Source organism: Notolabrus celidotus, chromosome 1 (assembly GCF_009762535.1).
Source record: "Notolabrus celidotus isolate fNotCel1 chromosome 1, fNotCel1.pri, whole genome shotgun sequence".
In the NCBI taxonomy this organism is placed as follows: Eukaryota; Metazoa; Chordata; class Actinopteri; order Labriformes; family Labridae; genus Notolabrus; species Notolabrus celidotus.
Genome location: NC_048272.1, coordinates 35,710,478 through 35,733,716, shown reverse-complemented (window position 1 = coordinate 35,733,716; position 23,239 = coordinate 35,710,478). Strand labels below are relative to the sequence as shown.

Here is a 23,239-nt window from a genome sequence, read left to right as displayed (position 1 = left end):
GTTATTTGTTGAGATTAAATTCAGGCCTATAGGTCAATTAAACAGCCCGGCAATGATTTTGCAACCAAGTGTTAACAAGTCATCTGCAAAATACTGTTGTGTTGAAACACTATTTGAGGACAAGAAAATAAAAGGTATCAGGACTAAGTGTTTCATAATTTCATGACGGGGCGACAAATTAGATTTAAAAAGTAGTTTATATCACTAGATACCTAATTAAATTCCAGGTTGTATTTACTTAATGGTATAATGACTGTACTTGTATGTAGTGCTTCTATTGTCTTCTGACCACTCAAAGCACTTTAACACTGCATGTCATCCAATCACACTTTGTTCATGCGCTGATGGCGGAGGCTGCTTTACACAATGTACAATCTTACCCCACCTTACTCCACCATGAGCATTGAACCCTGCAATATTTAGCTAGCTACAGCGGCAAGGAAAAACTTCCTTTTACAGTTTTTCTCATTCGCTTTGGTACATTTCTCGAATCCTTCTCGACATTTGCAGAACAGTAAGTGTATTTCTCAAAACAAATTGTACAAATAGCAAAACACCATGGATTACCTGCAAAAGCCAGTGTCTTGCTCAAAATCCTTAGTTCATCTCTCAAAAGTAAATATCTGTGTCAATGAACATGTCAGTGCCATCAGCATGACAAGTCCATGTGTCATTGTGTACGGATAAGACAGTCAAACTGCTTAGTCATGTTTTCAATATAACATTGTACTCTGGCTAAAGTTTTGATGACAGTTGATGACATTGTAAATTGTAAGTTACACCTTAGTGTATGTCGGAGATTGATCGCAAGAGACTGGACAAGATTCACATTTACGCTTTTACTGTTTGTACTTTAATTTGTTGACAGACCATGTCACAGCAATACAGAAAGAAAAAGACAGCACTGCATATCACGAAGAAAAAACAAAAAATCAAAAGTAGAAATGTAAGCATAGGGGGAACTGTACATGCAGTGCTGTAGGGATTACAGTGCAGTGCAGTCTTCCTACATCTCCGGACGTTCCTGTCTGTTGGGCCTTTGTTAGAGAAAGTCAAGATTCACCTGGGAGCAATTTACCAATTCAGGACAGATTTAGAAAAAAAGTCTAACTGAAATGTACAGAAATATGACTGACATATTCTGACAACATGTTCAACCATTTTGCATGTGAAGACTTATGCGATGAACTAATGCCTAAATATTGTGGAGGGTGAGACTATTCAACAGAGACCCATTATAATACATTTTGATCAACATGACATAAGCAATTGATAATGTAGGAAACAGCAGAGAATTATACATAAGCATTTGCATGGATGTACCAAAGCATTTGCAACTTGTTCAAAGAAATGAGAAACTGCTTTTTTGATGTGCACAAGTGATGCAATGATTTGAAGATTGAACAAGTAGTTTTGAGAATTTCAATTCTGATCTGATCTGAGGCAGAAACCTCGGGCAGAACCAGACTCATGTTAGACAGCCATCTCCCTTGACGCATGCACAAACTGCTGTCTATGACACCCGGAGCAATTTGGGCCTCAGTGTCTAAGGACACTTAAGCATGACAATGGGAGCTGGGGTCATACTGTTAACCCTCTGATTTAGAGATGATTGACTCGACCACTGAACCACAGCCACACTGGGTAACAGTGAAGGAACAATGGGGTTAAGGTTGTTGATATTAAACGAACACTATTTAAATTTTCTATTTTGGAATTATGAGTCATTCACAAAACAAAAAGAAAAAAGTGGAAATTAATGTAAAAGTTTTAAGATAGTGTGCCTGTTAATGGGAATATAGTTGCAATGTAGATGTGGCCTAATTACAAAGGAGTCACTGTAAAATGCACTCTAAGTTCACATGTTTCCCAGAAATGCACAACTTGCACAGCTTGTTGTGATGAAGTGGACATTAGAGAATAAAGAATTTTAAAAAAAAATTAAAATTTAGAGTCAGGTATAACAAGCCTTTTTTTTTTATACTGTTTTTTTAATGTTGATATAAACCATTTCAAATGATTTCAAATTACAAATGAGAGAGAATTAAGAAAATTTAAATAGATACATATACAGTATATATATTTAGATGTATATTTAAATGTATATATATATATATATATATATATATATATATATATATATATATATATATATATATATATATATATATATATATATATATATATATTTGTATATGTATATGTATATAAAGGGGAATGGATGGATGGATGGATGGATGGATGGATGGATGGATGGATGGATGGATGGATGGATGGATGGATGGATGGATAGATAGATAGATAGATAGATAGATAGATAGATAGATAGATAGATAGATAGATAGATAGATAGATAGATAGATAGATAGATAGATAGATAGATAGATAGATAGATAGATAGATAGATGGTGATTGGACCGTGACACAGGGGACATATTTTAGCTTTCATCTGAAAAAATATATTCCAATAAGTCTTGTTGTGGTTTATTTTAGACCCTTTGCTATTTTACCATCACAAGTCTTATCCAGGCTGGATTTTGCCCTAACATATAGGCTGACTAAGAGGCTATTCTCCCACAATTCAAACTTCTCTGGGGGAAGACTTGTTGAGAACACAAATGCAGCAGAATAACAGAGTGGGCCCAAAACACAAAAGCTTAGACTATTTACAAAGTGAAAGTAGTTTGATTTAAACTGTGACATGCATCTCTTACATTACCTTCAGGATTGGACCAAGTCGGTTTATTTGCTTTAAGCTCACCAGTGTGAGGATGTGGGAACTCTACTCTGCCTATAAGGGTAAATGGAGAATATTTTAAAACAAAACTCCAATTTAACCGTATTATCAAACTCTTTTCAGAGGTGAAATTAAAGGTCAGCATTGTATTTATTTAACAAGCAGCCTGTTGTTGATGTAGGACTCCCTAAAACACTGTTTTCCCTTCCTAAGTGCCTTAAGTCCTGCATCACATGTGCCTGATGCCGGTCTTGTTGGGGTTCAGAGTTTTCTCTTCTCCTGACACTCTTTGGATATGAAAGCAGAACCACAAACGAAAAAAAAAGCGATTATTTTATGTTTTGATTTATAAAAAATCATCATTACTGCAATTTCATAGCCACTTGAAGTAGCCAGTAGTGTGTCTGTTGCTTTTTTAATTCAATAATTACAGAAATGTAAAAGGACTCATTCATTTAGGTCAACTAGCAAACAACCACATAAGATCAATCATCAAATTCAGTTGGTAAGGTTACGCCGACATCAGAACAGCAGCATCCTGGGGTGGCAGTAGGGACTTGGCTTGGGAACTGGAGGGTCACCGGCTCAAGTCCCAGAGTTGACAAAGTTTGGCAAGTGGACTGGTTGCTGGAGAGGTGCTGGTCCATTTGCCTGGGCACTGGGTGGAACTGGTTGATGGCAGCCTCCACACTCTGACATCTCTCCTAAGCATGTCCATAGCATGTTTGTGCATGATTGTATGTATAACAAACTATGTGTGTACGTAGCATGATCAAAAAATAAAAAGTCCACAAGTGAAAATTTGAATTTCCCCCATGGGGGTTAATAAAGTTTGTTTACCTTTTTCCTGCTTGTATAGTAAACACAAACGGGTGTGAACTTTCTGTTGTGGGAATACCTGCATTATTTTTCCCTCCTCGAGATAAAGGACAAGAATATAGTAATGAGTTATAGTGTGGAAACATCTGTCCACCACCAAGACCAGTAATTCTAATCTTAAAAAGCACCTAACCAAACAACACACTTCTACTAAGCTAGTTACAGAGAGCCCAGCACTGCAAACACCGGTGAGCCAGGTGCAGCTCATGTTACCTTTGCAGACCAAGGAGGAGCCTCTCCATCCGAACAGACAAGGCTGGATATTAGCTCCACAACCTGTAAGCTACAGAAGACTAAACAGACTGATAATATGGCTCCCGCCTACGATTGGCCTCAAAACAGCGCTTCAGAAACAGATGGGGGACGTCACGGATACTACGTCCATATTTTATACAGTCTATGGCGATAATATTAAAACACAAATTCTAAACCTCAATACCTTGTGCTCCTGCTGTTCTACTCCTTAATGACATCTCAACCTTATCATTGGCAAACTCACAGAAACGCATGATGTTAGCTGGCCCGAACCGCTGCAAAAAAGATGTTGGCTCTTTGGTGGCAACCACCACATGTCCTCACAATCACACAGTGGGTTAATGCATATTTGGAGGTTATAAATATGGAGCTTTCTGCTGCCAAAATCCATGGTGCCAGTAGAAAAAACATCTCAAGTTGGTCAGAGACACTAAACTATAATTGAATCATTATCGGCTACCTATTAGTAAGAGAATAGAATACACATTAATGAGTAATAATTTGTTGTTCTTGTTTCATCAACATGTAGGGATTTGGATGTGTTGTATTTATGTGTATGTGAATATATGTGAATATTCTTATATAAGTATGTGTATATTCATATATATTTTTCCCTTAATTGAAGGAGAGGAAAGGGATTATGTTCAGAAACAGCTATACACAGATATGTCCACCTGATTACTCATATCAACTATTGAACTGTCACAATATTAAAGCTAGGGTTGGTAGCCATGGAAATCTAGCATGAATTTGAATATAGCCTCAGGACTCCATCTAACCCCTTCCCCCCTCTCCTCCCCTCTTGGAGCTCCTCCAAAACGACGCCCCCTCTCACATGCAGGAGTACCGCTGATTTGCGACCATATGATTGTGACTGATTCAAAACCGGTCCTCAGCACATCGTTTGTGTTTTGCGCTACGTCAACTCATGACTCACTCAGCGGTAAGAAAACACCAAAACATTATCATAGTGAAATTTAAAAACACAAACAAACATGAAATGTACGCGCAGGAGGCGGGCAGAACGGCAGGACAGGATTTGATTGATTTCATAAATTGGCTCCTGATGGCAGGGATTGGTTGGTGTTTTCCCAGTTTTACTCCGGCTGTAGATAACAGCTTCTTTTTGCTCTTTTTTAAGAACACATTATGTATTGATTGCCATTGGGACATAAAGATCATTTTAACCAGTATAACAAAAAGTGGATCTAAATCTGACTTCCAACTTCAGCATTAATAGAGATCTTTGGATGGGGATGAGGGTGGGAGGGTCGGCCGCCATTGATTGAGGGAGTGGAAAGGGACTATGTTCAGAAACAGCTATACACAGATGTAGATATGTCCACCTGAACTGTCACAATGTTAACTTCGACATAAATTTTATAAATGTATATGTTGAATAAAACAATTTTAAGAAATTGATCACAAAAAGTATTTAAAAAAAAAAAAGTAACGCTAAATTTGATTTCATAAGTAACGCAGTTACTCGGTGAGTTATTCACTTCCGTTATGAATGAGTAACTAGTAATTCAGAAAGTGTCCCAACACTAAATTATTCCAGGCCGATAAAACTCTCAACAACACGTGGACAATCAACCCACTGTTAAAAACTGCTCTGATTAATAGCTGATTAATATCTGACAGCTGTGAGATGGCCCGAGATGTTGTTGAGGCCCCTCTTCCTCCTCCTCCTCCTCCTTCTCCCCCGCCCTCCCCCCTCAGTGCCTCTGCTCACTGACCTCTGCCACTTCTGGAGCAGCTTTGTCCAACACGTTCATCAGATCCCCAGTGTTACAGCCAAACAACTTCACAATGAAAAATGCCTGCACATTTCCTCGGTTTCACAAACACTGTTTGAAACAAAAAGCTCTTATCGGACCTGCGCATTATTCACTGTGTTAATTGGAGGGAAAATAAATGTATTGTGCATCTCGACCATGCTGTTAAAACAAGATAAGAACTGCATGAACAAATCTGAGGCAGCGGCTATTCAATGAATTGTTTAATAGAGAAAGTGTGAACAAGTTGGAAACTGTTATTTTCCTCTTTCTGCTGTGCTGAGCTCTGGGGTGGCTTTTGCAACCAACCTGGTAATCCCCTGGATGTCATTTATTGATTGTCACTGGTTCTGAAATCAGCCATTGAAGAAACAGAGGTCAGAGGGAAGACATGCACAGGTGCACTTTGACTCACAATCACCACCAGCAAACAGGTTTGATAACAATACCACTGGAGACGTGAAGTTGAACTGACCCTCCATAACAGCGACCTCAGTTTGTATGCATTAGCATTAGACACATTTAAAAGAGTGAGATGTTTTGTCAATGATTTTCACTTTTACTCTGTTTTACTCTTTTTAGTTGTAAAGGGACCCTGCAGGAAAAATGTACATATTTAACATAATTTCACTGTTTTATGTTTTTCACAAGAATCTCAATCTTGAAGCTTAAGTTCATCTGCAGTTCTTTGGCCGGCTACATTCTCAGCAGCTTTCAAGCTCTTCAAAATTTCACGCCACAACATACCTCACTTATCTATTTGTCCATGAACGCACACCTGATGGTAAGAGAGTGACAGCTTGAACGAACAAAGAAGCTCAGTCTGGATTTGATGACAGGTTCAGTAAGTTTAACAAAGTTCTCATTAATATCTATTATAAAAGAATAAAACATGAAGCTAAAACTCAACACATTTATTTTTAGAGTATTAGATGATCACATATATATATGTTTTCTGGGTTAACACAGGAAATATGAAGCATGCATATTTGCGTAACACTGTGAGGTGACACACCACAAGCTGTCACCTGATTCAACTGATGGAAAAAAAGCAGCAAGATGAAGTTGTGCGCTAAAGTAATTTCATCATGGCTCACATGACTCCATATTTGGTGAAGTTTGGGCACCGGAAACAGAAACATGATAAGATGCATTCATGTTATCAGTTGAAAATTGGTAATAAATGGATTGTCTACTTTGAATAAAGGGCATAAACATGTCAGTATCTGTTCCTGTTTGACAAAGGGCTTACTGACTGCTTTCACCTCTCTGAGTGATACCATCGACACAAGAGAACAGCACCACAAATAGTGAACTGTGTGTCACCGTGAGGTTGAATAGGTGCATTGGAAAGTAGAGGGTTCACACAGGTTGTAACAACTCAACACCACAGTGCACACAAACACTGCTCTGAGTGGAAGACATTCGACTGTTCAACCATATCAACAAATTTGGAGACAAAAACTGGTGTTGAAGCACTTCAGCAGCTGCTGCATATGTAAAGGCTGATGCTGATGCTTTATTGTACAACATGACTATTTGTTTTGAAGCAATATCACACATCTTTCGAGGCAGACTATGCACACTTATTCTCCAAAACTGCACCTGTAGAAGAAGAGGAGGCTATGTTAGAATCACTTCCTTGTTGCTACATTGAATATTGTCTTCATGACAAACACTCACGTTGTAAACACAGATCTGGGCTGCATTGCACAGTGTTGCATCAATGTAAAATCCCAACACATCAAACATTGCACGGACAAAAAGAAAAGGCAAAGAGGTGCAATGTGTTCATTTTGGGTGAACATGTGTAATAAAACTTCAGCATTAACAAGCTGTACATTCTGATAACATTGCAATCTTAAATAGGGCTGCAGTGGTTTACACTGTTGCATCATAGCAAGAAGAAGATCCTGGGCAGGAGCCTTTCTGTGTGGAGATTACATGTTCTCTCCGTGCATGTGTGGGTTCTCTCAGGTCTGCCTCCTCCCACGGTCCAGAATCATGCTCCTCAGGTTGATAGGTGACTCTAAATTGCCCCAGTGTGTGCGTGAATGGTTGTTTGTCTGTACATGCTAGCCCTGTGATAGACTGGCCAACCGTCCAGGGTGTACCCGCTTCCCACCCAATGTCAGCTGGGATAGGCTTCCCCTCCTGCAACTCTGAACGATAAAAATAATGGAAGGATGACCCTAAATAATGCATGCAACAAATTTGAAGCCATGAGATGTCTTCAGTGCAATAATAGAGGTATATTTTTCTTTTCCAGCCATCCAATTAAATGTGTCAAGTTGCTGCATTAATACATTAAAGTCATGTTACTTGATGAAGAGCTAGTTTAAGTTTTTACACACATGTTCCAAAAGCATATAAAACTGGAAATTTGGAAGTGGTATTGATGAATGCCATTTACTAGCATCATTGACTTTGTGAGAGCTATTGGACGTTGTTTGCTGCCTCACAGTCTGATCAGATCATGCACCAACAATGGGCTTATTCTGGATCTTTTTCTTTCTAGATTATATGTTGGGATTTTTCAAGCCTTCATTGATGATGGGACATTGGAGAGAGTAGAAAACTCGCAGGACAGAGTTAGGACCAATGCAGCAAACGTCATGTGTCTGATTTGAAACTAGGCCCAACACCTCGAAGACTATACGCCTCTGTACATTGGGTGTACAAAGTTTACCACTGAGCTACACCAGTGCCCTGATCCTGGAGCTGAATTAAATTGAGTCGACCAAGTTGGAGATGTACAGTTCCAGACAGTTGGTATGGCAAAGAAAAGAGAGATGCATACGGTAAATGGTAAATGGACTGTACTTGTATTGCACTTTCATAGTATTGACACCATCGAGAGCACTGCATGTTGCATTAACCCACTCACACCTTCAGACACTGATGGCAGGGGCTACTTACCTAAGAGCCCTTCAGTTCTACCCAATCCAACTCATGCTCCTATGCTGAGGCTGTCTGTACTGCACAGAGAAAATCAGGGTTCAGCATGTTGCCCAAGGACACTGTGATATTTGATCTGTTGGAACGAGCCAACCTTTTGATTCAGAGACCACCAACTCTACCTCTGAACCACTGCCACCCTGGATTTGACAATATTTTAAAAAACAACTGCTACTAACCTCCAAACAGCAAGCAAGTTATGTTGGGAAGTTGTTGTGAATGCACTGTAAAAATAAAAACTTAAAATTGTTGGCCTGAAAATGTTTTTTTGGTTAAGTAAACACAAAATGTTCCATTTTGTTGCAAACTACATCAAAGTAGTTATCTCAACTACCTGTATTAAGTTAGTTGTGTAAAGTTGGTCTCATTTCACAAGTTAGGTTGGCAAAACTTGAAATTATGGGTTTGAGACTTGGCTAAATTATTTGAGTATGCTTCAGGCACAGAACAGGGTCTCCAACTCAAATCTACAGGGGTCCACACTTTCAGTTTCCCACATGTGGCGCCATCTCTCCTGTCCTGTGTGGATTTTATCGCCCTAAAGGTGAGTGTTTTGTTTGAGTATTATATTGAAACTCTAGCTTTACAGTTGGTCAATTGATGGTGAGTTGGTTAATGTAACTTTAATTTGTTTAGTTAGTTTAATAAGGCATGGTCATCACCAATAGTTAGCCGCCTTGAACATTAGCTAGCTACCTTGCAAGTGTAAAAACGGTGCAGTAACGGTCAGTAACAAAGGAACATTTTCTGAACAAACAATAATAAGTTGGCACAACTTTCACTTCTTAGTATGTAGAACTCAAAACTTTAAGTTACACTACATATGAATGATAATTTATCTCAACAAAAACTAATCAGTTGGCTCAAATGTAAGATTTCTAGTTAGCCTCAAAACTCTAAAATCTAGTGCAGACAGTTGGCTTGACATTTTGAGTTTTCACAGCTTTTTCATTTTAACATTGTGGTCCTCCATCAGTTTGGGGAAGTTAAAGAAATATTTAGACACATCATCGATTCATCTCCAAACATTCTGACCATCTGACAAGCAGCTGACAAAGCACACTGCTAGCTTAAGGCTGTGGAAACAAACATCTCAGTGAATGTGACTGAGCGAGCATTGAGAACTTTAAATCTGTGTTTTTAATATTTTTACAAAAGTACAATGCTGAGAGAGGTACTTCACTCATAACTGTGAAGAAACACATCAGTGCTCCTCTTGTTCTCAACATTTCCTACATATCGGTCATTTTAAAAAGACCTGTAAGAAAAAGAAGGAGAGGATAATGTGGCCCTCTGTAACTTTTATATAACCTATGATCATATGAAGTTTTAAGTGTATCCCCAGGATTTTTTTCTCCTCATTTGAAAAGTTTAAAAATCAGAAAGTGAGTGAACTGAGACATTTTTTGTTTTGAAAACAAAGGTCCATACTGGCTCAGACTAGTTGTTTCACTCAAACTGAGTTCCCTGCACGCTATGAATATCCTGTCAGTCAGCAAGGCAGGAAACAGACAGCCAGCGGGTTGTCTGGCTGGCTCTACCAGGCCTGCGGGGGTCAAGCCTGTCAGGTGGGGGTCAGGCAGGTGAGGCAGATAGTGAAACAAAGAAACACCACCAGCAACCCCCCCTCCTCTTTCCCCATCCCGTCTGCCTTCCCTTCCCCTCAGAACAATCGCCACCAACAGGAACAGGAAGTGATGTAGAGAGAAGGTTGATCTAACCAGGGCAGTTCCTCTGGCCGGCTCAGACGAGGAGGGAGAAGGTAGGAAAGAAGGGCATGGAAGTGAGTAAAAACAGAAATCACGTACAGAGAGTGGTGACATTGTATCCTGTGTGCGTGTGTCCGATTATCCTATTTATAGACCATCTCAGTGGAGTCTCACAAACTTGGGATTAGGGTGGGATTTAATTAATGTAGAATAAAACTTAATACAACCTAAATCAGCAAGAGTACATTTGTCGTAGCTTGGACTGTGTAAAACATAAACATAGACTCTGTAGAGGTGTTGTGAAGCACTAAGATCGCAGTTGCCATATTGGAAAGGGTGACGAACTTCCAGGCAGAAAAGTGGAGTTGAGGCAGGCTTTCAGCTTCCTTGCAAACAGCTACAGTGTGCCCACCTGTCAGTCAGATCAGCCACTCCCGTTTAAACCTTAGCCTATTATCAAAACAGATGAGTCATACAAAAATTGTCCAAGTGCAGTTGTCACAAAGAAAGAAATAGGCTTATAAAGACCAAAGCTGTCTTGTACCAGGCTGTAAACGTGTTATTCTGCTGTGATAATAGACCTTTTAACATGGGCACTAATGGGGCTTCCTTGAATTTTGGGGCTTGCTTCAAGTGGACACTGTACTGCTTTAGTTGCTTCAATGGCGTCACTTTACAACCATTGACTGTATAAAATATGGCAAGGTATCCATGACGTCACCCATCTGTTTCTGAAGCGCTGTTTTGAGGCCAATCGTCGGCAGGAGCCATATTTCTGCTGTCGACGATTGTGAGGTAGAGACGGGCTTAGAGCCTCCCTGCCAACAGCTACAGTGTTCCCGCCTGTCAATCAAGTCAGCTGCGCCTCTCATTGGAAGACTCGTAATCTAAATATCTTTGAAATTGCGGCATTAGGAGAAAAATCACCACCCGTACAGTGTGTGCCGATCAAGAAATGGGCTATCCAGACTACACTTTTGAACCAGACTGTAAATATGTTTATTTTTGCTGTAAAGATCGTCTTTTTTGAATTGGTGCATGTGGTTTTTGGTGCTACCGGAGCCAGCCTCAAACGGATCCTAGATGAACTGCAGTTTTTAGCACTTCTGCATGGATGTCATAATTTTAGACTGGAGGTTGCCGCTTGTTTACAACACAGCATGCTAACCCTTGGTTGGTAATATCTGTTCAATGTAAGAAAGAAGACATCCAGCAATCACAATCGAAACAGAAAACGTCAGCTTTATTTTGAAAAAAGTACTAATAACCAGCATGTACTGTAAAAATGTTCCTTTTATTTATTTTGCATAGAATATTTTTCCTGTAAACTCGTCTATATTTGTGATATAGTCATATTCGTGCTACATTTCATTATTATGAACTCAATTTTCTGTCCTCACAGATATCAGAAGATGCCCACATGACCTTGACTGTGAATAAAGCCATGACAGCAGTTTGACACACCACGCTCATATGTGCATGTTAACAGTGGCCCCCTCATTGTTATTTTGACTCCAGGGCCTCTGTGGCAGCCAACTGGAGTGCCAGTGTCTGCAGTGTCCCCCCTCGCTCTCTCTGTCTTCCTTGAGAATGTGAGCAGGCGTGTGGCATTGAGAGTCAGCAGCCCATTCCTGTTCTCATAGCACAAAGACAAGCATGTGGCACTTGACAGCGATGCACGATGAGCGACGCGCGATACTGCAGCCCGGCCTTTTAAGATGTGGCCGAGGGGTCCCTGCTCTGAAAGGTGACACCCAGGCCTGCGCCACCGAGGCTCCTTGGGTCTTTTCTTTCCCCCCACTTGCGGAATCTTGTCTGTCCTCGGCTGCTAATTTCCATCACACTTTCTCTCCAGAGCTGTGGGACAAGCCTGTGTTGTATGATATTAATACTATTGTTAACTGCACACTCAAGGCTGGCCTCCCTGGCTCAACTCATCATGTTACAGGTATATAATGCACAACAAAATTGCCAATCCTGCTTTATATAAAACCATCTATATATAAATCAGAGGCAGTGCTTTGGCCAGTTATGGTTATATACAGATTGTCATGATATATCCGGCTGCAGACATAAGGGCTTCCTTCTTGGCCTAAAAACGAGGTATGTTTTGGCTCTGTTATTTTCTGGGGTTGGATATCAGGAGGGATTTGTTTCTTAAAACTTCAAACCAAAATCAGTTGTCAATATGTAAAACACACATCCCTGATGAGCGGCAGAGGAGTTTTGATGGTTGTAGTGGTTATAGCAGTTAATTTAACAAACCACACTGGTGTGACAAAAAAGTTGCCTCGGTGCATCGTGTACTGTTTCGTAGGGCACAGCACCATCTAGAGGCCAAATTAGGAACATCTTTGGGAAATATATTTTACCTCCCCTAATTCAGAAATCATCGAAGCAAAAAAGGCCATAGATTGGATAGCTCAACAATATTCCAGAAAGATTACTATGGCGGTAAATAAGTGAAGCGTGTCTTTTTTTCCAACAATAATCATTTCAGAGTCGTGTTAAAAAAGGTTGCTTGAAGGAATCTGTCTTTGTTGTGAACTTTTAAATGAAACTACAGGGGCTACTTGATAACAAACACAGCAATTTCATTACTCTGTTTGAGAAACCAGTGATTAATTGTTTCCTTCAATTAGACTTTTTTGTTTTTATACACTTTATTTCAGACTCAGGTCCATATCATCATAAAAAGGTATAAAAAACTAGAAATAAATAATAAAAGATACAATACAGGGTCAGCAATAACTACAGTTTTCATGTTCATCATGATTAAATCATAAAAAGACATTTGTTCCAGTGTTTCCAGAAACAAGAAAATACCTTGAGTCTCTTAATGTGGGCTGAGTGAGCTCTCTTAAATCTAAAAATGTCATTATCTGAATCAACAAGGCGACACATAAATTTATGCATAACATATATTAGCAAAGCATGAATGTAGGGACATTATTAGTAACAAACATAAAGCTTGAACTCGTCCGTCTTGGTACTTTGAGAAATATTCTGTATACATCATTATATGCAACCTGGAGCTTTCTCATTGTAGCTCTACTTTACCTGCACCACAGGTGAGCAGTATAAAGAGGAGGACAGTAAGCTCTAAGGAGCTCTGTTTTAACATTATCTGTGCACATTGGACATTTGTATTTATCCTGGGATGACAAAGATATTTTCCCTTTGAAAAGTTAATCTAATTAGTCCACATAATGAAATATGAAGGCTTGTTAATGCAAGTTAACGGGATGATTTCCTGCTAATCTAGAAAACAAAACACTTTGTCACTTTGACCACGATGTGCTGCCACTGCCCAGTTAAGCTATTTCTGTTAGTTTTGTTATTTTACAACTCTGGGGGTACAAGTGATGATAATCTGACGTGAAGTCAAGAACTAGAGAAAACATCTCAAATTGACTTGTTGTAGGAAAATGGAACTATGCCTGAATGCATGGATGTATGTCCACAAGGGCGTCCCTATAACAGCTTTTGCACGACTATCGAGGCATTCTGTTTCTGACGGAGCCACTGAAGTCCCAACAAATATTTCTTATGTGCGCACAATATAATTATAACTTTTCCAAGAAGTTCAGATAATTATTGTCACCATAGAGCCAAATGGAAATAACTCATGTATTACTTTAATCTAGGAATGTCATACAATGATATGCAGACATAATAATAATAATAATAATAATAATAATAATAATAATAATAATAATAATAATAATAATAATAATAATGTTTATTTATATAGCACTTTAAAAAACAGGGTCACAAAGTGCTTTACAAATAGGAAAGACAATAAAAGAGAAATGTGGAGAAGACAATGAAGAAGACTAAAATAAATTTTAAAAATAACCTTCAGGGAGGTGACAGCAAGAAGAAATGACAGAAAGGAAGATAAAAAAAAGTTAAGACAATAAAACAATCTTGGAATACTTAAAACAACAACATTTAAAAGATTAAAACAAGTGGTCATGGTATTGTAATCGGCAAAACAGCTAACAGACAGAGGGTACTTCATAAATAAATACAATTAAAACAAAACCCTTCACATTTGTATGTTTGTGCTTTGTAAATAAAGTAAATTGCAGTACAGTTCTCTGACTTATAGAAAACATGTTTATGCTTTGAAAATTATTTGAATGATAAGCTTTGTCAAGCCATACTGTTTTAAGGAAATTAAAACTACAGATAAGGGCCCCGAGTAGAAGGGCTCCCCTTGGCAAAAGCCTGATCCCTGCTGTTATAGCGACCTTGAACAACAGACCTTGCTGAAAAGGCCACTTTGTTTGTTTGAGTTGATAGTTTTTTTGAGCTTGCAGTGTATGTTCCGTGAATGTTTGTCTGTGGAAACGCAGAAGGCGCTGTGAAAAAGAATTTCCCCAAGGGGACAATAAATTCTAAAGTCTAAAAGTCTAAAGTCTATGAAACTATGAATGTGCCATCCACTACAACTGGAATGATTGCATGTTTGACAGCTGAACCAAAATGATTAAAATGTTCATAACAGAAGGTAAATAGTCTGTACTTTTTTCTCCCCATATATTCAAATTCTTCAAGTAATCCATAATCACACCATGTCAACCTGTCACTACTGAAACATTTTTAATACTGCCTTTAATTCCCATTATTTAAACCATTTGTAACATTTGTATATATCTTAGATCTGTATTCTTTTATTTATCTATTTTTATTTTTACTTTATTTTATTTTGCTTATTTAAACGTATTCTTTATTGTACTTATGTCTGGGTTGCTGCAACAGCTGAATTTCCCCACGGGGATCAACAAAGTAATATCTTATCTTATCTTGTCTTAATTTAAACTTGTTAGTATCATTAGTATCATTATATTGTGGGTACAATATAAGAATATATATATTTTCAGGACTTCAGGGGCTCCGTAGTTTCTCTGATGTTTGTGCTTGATCTTGGAGCTTTATGTTTTTTTCTGGTCGCCTGCTAGCAGTGGTGGACAAAGTACACAGCTGCATTACTTAAGTTATAGTATAGATCCTCCTGGTCAAACATTTCTCCAGTACAAGTTAAAGTTGTTCAGTCAGATTATGACTTGAGTTAAAGTACTGGAGTACTTGCTTTTGAAAATACTGAAGTATCAAAGTACTTCTTAAAAAACCTCAAAGTGTTGTGTTTTCAAAATATGTAAGTGCAGTCAAGAACACATAGGAGTACATTCTGTTACAATATGTTTATTTAAAAACCATTACTTGAAATCTCTAAAAACTACCATGGAATAAAAACAGAAACTACATTACTCCAAGCACAGACAACTTAGTTTGAAATCTTCATCTGGAATGAAACAAACGTTACGTAGCTCAAAATGCTTTCTCAGGTTGGACAGTGATTTTTTGTTTGTTTGGTCAGAGTGGGAAACAGGGAGAACATTTCAAACGATACGTATCATTCTTCATTTCAAAAAACCTCTAACACGGGCTGAAGATATGGCCATGGGTGCACAGGTGGAGAATTATAGCTATCATTACCACATCTAAATGAACTGCCTGATCTGATTGAAATCTGCTCTGTGTTTGCTCCATGATCAACTGTGGAGACAAACAATATACAGGTACGACTAAACCACTGAGACAAACAGAACTAGACAAACACATTTTACTGTCTTAGGGATCAGATTTCAGAAAAGAGAAGGAAATTCATGAGCAGACTTCAAAGCAAAAGTAGTGTGTAACTAGAGCACTGATAGAAATGAAGTGGAGTCAAAAGTACAATAATTGTCTTCTAAATGTAGTGGAGTGAAAGAAGAAAGTTTCCCCAAAAAATAATACTCGAGTAAAGTACGGATACTCAAAAAGTGTTCTTAAGTACAGTACTCAGGTAAAGGTGTTACTGTCCAACACTGCCTGCTAGTCAAAGTAAATGTTTTTAACATGTACTAGTGAGCAAGTTGAAAACTGCCTGTTGAACAACGCTTGGCTGCAGTTCTCTCCTCCCTCCTGTTGGGGCGCTGTTCGGTTTCTGTGACGCTTTTATTTTAACCGGGCCCGCACGCGGAAGAAACCCCGCCATTGAAGCGAGCTGACAACGTGAGCGTGTCGTTTATTAAGAGCACCTCTTTCAGAAGGTGCAATTTTTTCCTTCCTATACCTACTGCTGGTATACATTTGAGAGATGGCGTACAGAGGACAAGGACAGAAGGTCCAGAAGGTCATGGTCCAGCCCATCGTATCCTTTAAAGAACCAGAGTCTGCTTACTGTGTTAGCTTAGCATACAGGCTAACACTCTCTCATTAGCATTAGTCGTGTATTGTTCCTTCAGAGTTTGGATACGAGGATATATTTTAAAGATTGCTTACAAACACAATCTTCTGGTTTCATATCGATAGCCTCAGTCTGTTTTGATAAAGTGTATTTATATGCTCGCTGTTCTGCAGACTGAATGAAGTGCTATGCTAACGTGATGCTGCAGCGTCTGCTTAAAGCCAACGATTCAGGTTGGCATGCTCCACAGGTTATCTTCATCCTGGTTTATGATCATGCATGTTTGATGATGTGGAGATAATATCCCTGTTACTTAATGATACGATTTTAAGTGGGCTTTTATGTGTTTGTGGAAAAATGAACCAAATGAGCATGCAGCCTTACCCACACTAAGTTCTGTTGAGTGATTCATAAATGTGAACCACCTTGTGTAAATGTGAACTCCTGTTTTCTCAAAGTATGTATTTCCTTGACTCCATGTGTCAGAATCTGATTTTCAGATATCTGCAGAATGTAAGTATCACCTTTTTACATTGTAAATTATGATCTGTAATGCACAGTGTAAAAATAAGATGCACATCTCATTCCTTGTTCTCTACATCTCACAGCGCTCAAGGATTCAGGTGTGGCTGTACGAACAGGTGAACATGCGGATAGAGGGCTGCATCATCGTAAGTTACCCTTTTCATCTATTAATGTTTGACTTCAACCTGTACAGGGTTATTTTAATAAAGAAAGAAAGCTGGCAAATGGTCTGAGATTATAACACCACTAAAGGTGGCAAATCAAAGAAACACCATTAACATGTGCTAAGAAAAGTGTAAACACAAAAGGGCCAGTTTTGCTAAGTACTTTGTTCATATTGAGATACTACTACACAAAAAACTGCACTTAGTATTCTTACTGTATATTCGCTGTGCTGAGATTAAATTAGGCAGAGTTGGCCCTAACTGATTTGGTGCCCTAGGCAAGATTTCAACTGGTGCCCCTTCTATTGTAACCAACTCCAACAACAATCACATCACATATACACTGAAAGACAACATACATCCAGCTTTATGTTTGACAGGTTTCCTTTATTTTAAATTAAAAATAACCTCTAAAGGGAACATTAATAAAAAGGTTAAAACATTGACATTTGGCAGGAAAAAAATATACGATTTCAAAATTCTTAATGTAGTAGTAGGATTTATTCAGTCATTATATAACATTAATTTTCACAGTGCAGGCACTTTAAACAAAGTAACAGTAATGAATTATGTGATGACTGAAAAGGCTGAAGCAAAATGTTTATTGAAGCATAGCCTACATTTTCTATCTAATTAAGCTAACATCTTCCAAACTGTAAAGGAAACAACAAAAAACAAAACAAAAACAAGTAAATTATGAACACTTATGGACAAAAACTGCTTTGCAAACCCTTTTTTTGAAAACCAATAGTTAGTCACACGCTTTTTAATATATATTGGCATCATAACGCAATTTAACCCCAAATTATACGATAAAACAATTTAATTTTTCCCTTATCCCTTATCTAAGTTTTCTTCCTCATTCATTTAGGGTGCAATTGGCGCCCCTAGCATTTGCCTATACTGCCTATGCCACGGGCCGGCCCTGAAATTAGGGATGCACAATATTATTTGCACAATATCTGTATCTGCAGATTAAGGCTTAAAACCTGACGGTTAATCTATGTGCAGATACGATGATGCATTGACACTGTGCATGCTATGGCAGCTAATGCGTGCCAACAACAAGCTTCAACATGCCGGCAGTATGAAAGTATTTTGATGTGATGGAAACAAACAACAAAACAGCTGTTTGCGATTCTTGTGAAGCACGGGTGATGTGTAAATGAACTAAACAACTCTCCTCTGATAATTGAGTACAGGAGAGACTCTGCATTCTTTACAATGAGAAAAAGAGGGTACACATCAGTATTGGAAAAAATAAATTTAAAAATATTGGATATTGGCAACAATTTAACATTTTTCATCTCAAGATTAAATCACAGTTGTGTGCTGTTGCAGCCTTCAGGCTGCTTAGATATACATAGAGATCAGGCACCACTGTGTTGTGTTGAGTCTAAAACAGCTACTGCTGATACATTTAGAGGCCCAGAAACATTACTGCCATGGATTCACAGTCAGTGTGAAAGAAGAAGAAGAAATATCTTCCTGTAATGAATCCCTTTGGAGAGATCCAAATTTCAGAGTGGGCAGACATGATCATTTTGCAAAACATTGTTTTCATTGTTTTGTATTTTAAGCACACTTTTGCTCCTCAGTGTTAATGAGTAACCAATCAATCAATATTTATTTGTATAACACCAAATCACAACAAACGTTATCTGAAGACTCTTTCCAAACAGAGCAGTTCTAGACCGTAATCTATGTTCTATTATTAACAAAGACCCAACATCAAGACAGGATAAGATCCAGTCTCTTCTTACAGACAGGACTCAGTCTGATCTCATCTTAATCCACCATGAGCAGAGCACTTTGCAGCATTAAGCAAGTTACAGTGGCAAGGACAAACTTCCTTTAACAGACAGAAACCTCCAGCAGGACCAGACTCATGTTAGACACACATCTGCTGAGACCGTGTTGGAGAGAGGGATAGAGGGACATGAAGAGAGAAAGAGATGGACAGACAAGTAACAATGACAGACAATGACGACATCAACGTCATCAGTTTGAGTCGCACTGTAGCAGCTGGAGTCTGGCACGTCAACAGCAGCGATCCAAATGTCTGCTACAACTTCAACATGATGTACGACAGAGGAGGAAACTTTGATGACCAAGAGGGCCACTTCAACGACGTCCTCCTTGCCAGAGGGCCAAATTATTCCAAATACTAAAACACTTTCAATCAGACGAGTATGAGTACAGTTAGATAGAGAGGAAGATATTTAGCTTTCATCAAAGTTAATTATACCAATACTAAAGTGTATAGGGTTCACATGAGAAGAAAAAAGACACTAGTATCTCCCAATGTCTCAAACCCAGAGCAAAAAAAATCTGGATTAAACTGAACACGAAAAACAGTAATTTTTTTTTTAATTTATAAAACCCTTTCCCGTAATTCCGAGATAATTAAGTTAAGCTAATTCAGAAAAACAGATATTTTTTCTCACGTGTACGCAATACGCTTATAGATAGGTAGGTAGATATTTACTGATTATTTAATGTGTAATGTTTACTTTAAAAAAATGTATTTACTTTATTTCAAATACATTTAATATTGCTCCGCAAGTGAGCCTGACACAGAACCAGTCACGGTCAATGATATCTACCAATTTCTTGAAAAGAACAAAACATACCATCAATTGAAAAACTAAAGCCTAATTTATACTTCTGTGTTGAATTGGCGGCGTAACCTACGCCGTAGGTCTGCATAGCTCCCGTACCTACGCACGTAGCTGATGCAAACCTCCTCCAAAATGTAACTACCCGTCACATCGGTGCAAACCGCATGCCCCGTGATTGGGCCGCTCTACGGCATTGTATTTGCTGCATTTTTAGCACTTCTGGGATCCAAGACATCGGCCGCACATCAGCTGTGTATTTCATCTCCTCCTCTCTATTCTTCATGTAATCATGTCTGTATGATAAACAGCAACATGTTTCAGCTGTAGATTAACATAACACGCTCTGAATCACTGTGGAAATGTAAACAGAGATCGTAGTGGGGCTGGAAGCAGACGACCCAACTATCAGAGAGACCGCACTGCCCTCAAGCACATCGACGCAAAAGTACCACTATAGCGGAGGGTCGCTGCAGAAGTATAAACCAGGCTTTAGCGCCAACATTTCTACATGTACACTCTTGGTCTCTGATCGTGGTGCTCTACTGGCACTCAGGCTGAAATCCTTCATGACCAGTTATGTTTCCACGCAAGATAAAAACAGGTTTGCCTTTTGAATCCTAAAACAAATGGTGCACTCGATTACATCAAGTAGAAAGAGCACTCCTCTGCTTGTTGCACATATATGGGGGACGTGCAGCACAGTGCTCCTCCTCACGAGGACTACATTGTGCGTTTGTTAATACAGTTAACTGGAGTTGTCTATAGATCAGAGGGCTGGTAGACAGTGAGCTTCCCCCACCCCCTGGTGCCCTGGTGTTGGGCCGATCTGTATTTATGCAGGATGAGAGCAAACCAGCTGATACCTCAACACCACTCTGTCATTCTCAAGCCCTGGACACCAAGCTCTCCATCTTTTCCCCCAACTCTGATACATGTTCTCAGACACAGACAGACACTCATCCATTATGCACGTACTGGAGAATACAGCCATGTGATCCGGCTGCAAACAACAAGTCAACATTTACAGCCCTCCTCTTCTTTGACTTAAACGCACATCTGTCTGATCCCGTCCCACATCTTGAGGTTTCATTAAGACATGAAGTTGTGAAGAGTCTGCTTAAATTTAAAAGACACTTCATTTTCATGGAGCTGAATTGTTTCCTTGTTTTTAACATCAATACATGCTTCAACGTCACCAATGAATGAATGAGACTTAATCCAACCCCTCAAGTTAAAATATGGTGAAGGTGTCTGCTGTTCCTAATCTCAATACATTAGGAACTTAACTCTGGGTCTCATTGAGTTATGATGGAAGACGACATAAATCGGCAGAAGATTTTTTTCACCAAAGATGCTCAGTAGTTAGTGATCCTGTAGCCTGTCAAATATCAACAAATTAACTGCGGTGTCCATGTTTTTTTTCTCCTTTGATGAACCACCTACCACCGCCCATCTAAGTCATGGACTGTTTTAATCTTGCATTAGATACCTTGAAACTAAGTTTCTGTCCTTTTTGTTGTTTCAGGGATTTGATGAGTACATGAACCTGGTTCTAGACGATGCTGAGGAAGTCCACATGAAGACAAAGAACAGGAAGCCTCTGGGTAAGAGCACCTTTTACATTTGGAAACTATTTGTCATTAAGTGTAGCTTTGTGTCGCTTAGCTTTGCATATACTTATACATAGGGACATCAACATTCGACCAACTTGGAACCTCCGGCCGCGAGAATTGAAGCCAATGCAGAAGTGTTAAAAACTTCAGCTCGTTGAGTGTCCGCTTGAAGCTGGCTCTGGAACTACCGAAAACCACATACACACCAATTCAAAAAAGCTGATCTTCACAGCAGAAATAAACAGCCTGGTTCAAAAAACAAGTGTAGTCTGGATAGCTCATTCCTCGATCGGCACACACTTGTACGGGGGTGAATTTGTTCATAATGTGGCAACTTCGAAGATATTAAGATTACCCATTTTGCATTATGAGAGGCACAGCTGATTTGACTGACAGGCAGGAACACTGTAGCTGTTGGCTAGGAGGCTCAAAGCCCGCCCTCTTTACCTCGGCAGAAGTTTGATTATGTTCAGCATATCTAATATGGCACCTGTCAATGATTGGCTTCAAAACAGCCCCTCAGAAACAGATGGGTGATGTCACGGATACTACGTCCATTATTTATACAGTCTATGCATTCAACATGCCACCCCTACTTTGAAAAACAGATCAAAAAAGTAGACACAAAATACTAGTGCATGACATGTATGATATATTTTAGATTGATACCGTCATCAATTGAAAATATTGTGGATATTTTTGTGAATTATTGGGCTTAAATGAATTTAAGCATTTTGGACTGTGCACCAAAATAACAACTACAGAGATACTCAGAAAGACATCCTTAACCGCTTATTGTCCACTTATTCTACAGATATAAGATAGAAATGATGGTTAGCTAAACAAGACCAAGCTGCAAGTCTGCCACTTCAGTTTGTTATGAAATATTCTCCCACAATGCGATCCAGACGTGATCATTATGAGTTATATGGCTGTCAGGGACTGGTACAATATCATATTAGATAATTAAAAAGCTAAAATCATGGGGTCATTTTTTAATACAACCCTCGGTGTGTATTTCACGATGATCGCAGACAGTGCTGAGATTATTGTAAACAGTGGCGATGGAGAACAATCATGAACAATCTGTCTAATCATTTCTAAATAACTCCCAGCATTGTTTTCACAGTACTATGTATAACAAAGCTTAAAGTGACACATTCCTAAAACCTGTACAGCAACATGCTAACATGCTGATCAGGTCCACTCGGGTACATAAAATCATCACAGTTAAATCAGAGTAGTTATAGAGCACACCAGAAAATTGAGGGGATTTTTTTTTAGTAGATAGAAGACATGTGACACTAGAACCCTGTCTTCTGAAGACACTTGATTGACACTCTTTGTCTTCATGTGAACTGATACTTCATATCTCTTACCGTCTATCATCTTGCCATTCTAACCCACTGTGTCTTGTGTTTCTCCCTCTGTCTCCCAGGGAGAGTCATGTTGAAAGGAGACAACATTACCCTGCTGCAGAGTGTGACTACCTAGGACAACGGAGACCCAACAGACACCTTCCTCCTTTCCCCTTTTTGTTTTTGAAAGTGTCTTGAGTTTTTTCATGCTTATTTCACATGGATATTGTAATTGATTCTTTCCACCACATAGCTGTTTTTGAAAATAAAGTTGTCTTTTTTTTCTTACATCTGTTGTCTTTAAAAAAAACAAAAAAAAACGGCCATTAAATATGTCTTAACAGCTGTCTGCATGAGTATATGGGACAGTGTGCTGCACTGCCATCTAGTGGCAGACTACCACA

General features: G+C 38.9%; 1 protein-coding gene and 1 long non-coding RNA gene across 2 annotated transcripts; one reads left to right on the top strand and one right to left on the bottom strand.

Moving 5' to 3' along the window:
- Positions 1 to 6,849: 6,849 nt before the first annotated feature.
- On the bottom strand, positions 6,850 to 8,884 carry LOC117819336. The gene is made up of 3 exons (XR_004632538.1): positions 8,787 to 8,884; positions 8,569 to 8,627; positions 6,850 to 7,254 (listed from the first exon to the last, which is right to left on the bottom strand). It is a non-coding gene; the product is annotated as an uncharacterized LOC117819336 (long non-coding RNA).
- Positions 8,885 to 16,335: 7,451 nt separating this feature from the next.
- Positions 16,336 to 23,123, top strand: snrpe (small nuclear ribonucleoprotein polypeptide E). Its single transcript, XM_034694863.1, has 5 exons — positions 16,336 to 16,518; positions 17,041 to 17,067; positions 17,163 to 17,225; positions 21,390 to 21,468; positions 22,916 to 23,123. Exons 1-5 carry the CDS (start codon positions 16,465 to 16,467, stop codon positions 22,969 to 22,971), a joined length of 279 nt encoding a protein of 92 aa, XP_034550754.1. The 5' UTR covers positions 16,336 to 16,464; the 3' UTR covers positions 22,972 to 23,123.
- Positions 23,124 to 23,239: the final 116 nt, after the last annotated feature.

Excerpts from the sequence above, each read along its gene's own strand:
- snrpe (XM_034694863.1), top strand. The coding sequence starts at position 16,465 with ATGGCGTACAGAGGACAAGGACAGAAGGTCCAGAAGGTCATGGTCCAG. Across the intron at positions 16,519-17,040 it reads AGGTCATGGTCCAGCCCATC|AATCTGATTTTCAGATATCT; the intron begins GTATCCTTTAAA and ends TCCATGTGTCAG. Across the intron at positions 17,226-21,389 it reads GGATAGAGGGCTGCATCATC|GGATTTGATGAGTACATGAA; the intron begins GTAAGTTACCCT and ends TTGTTGTTTCAG.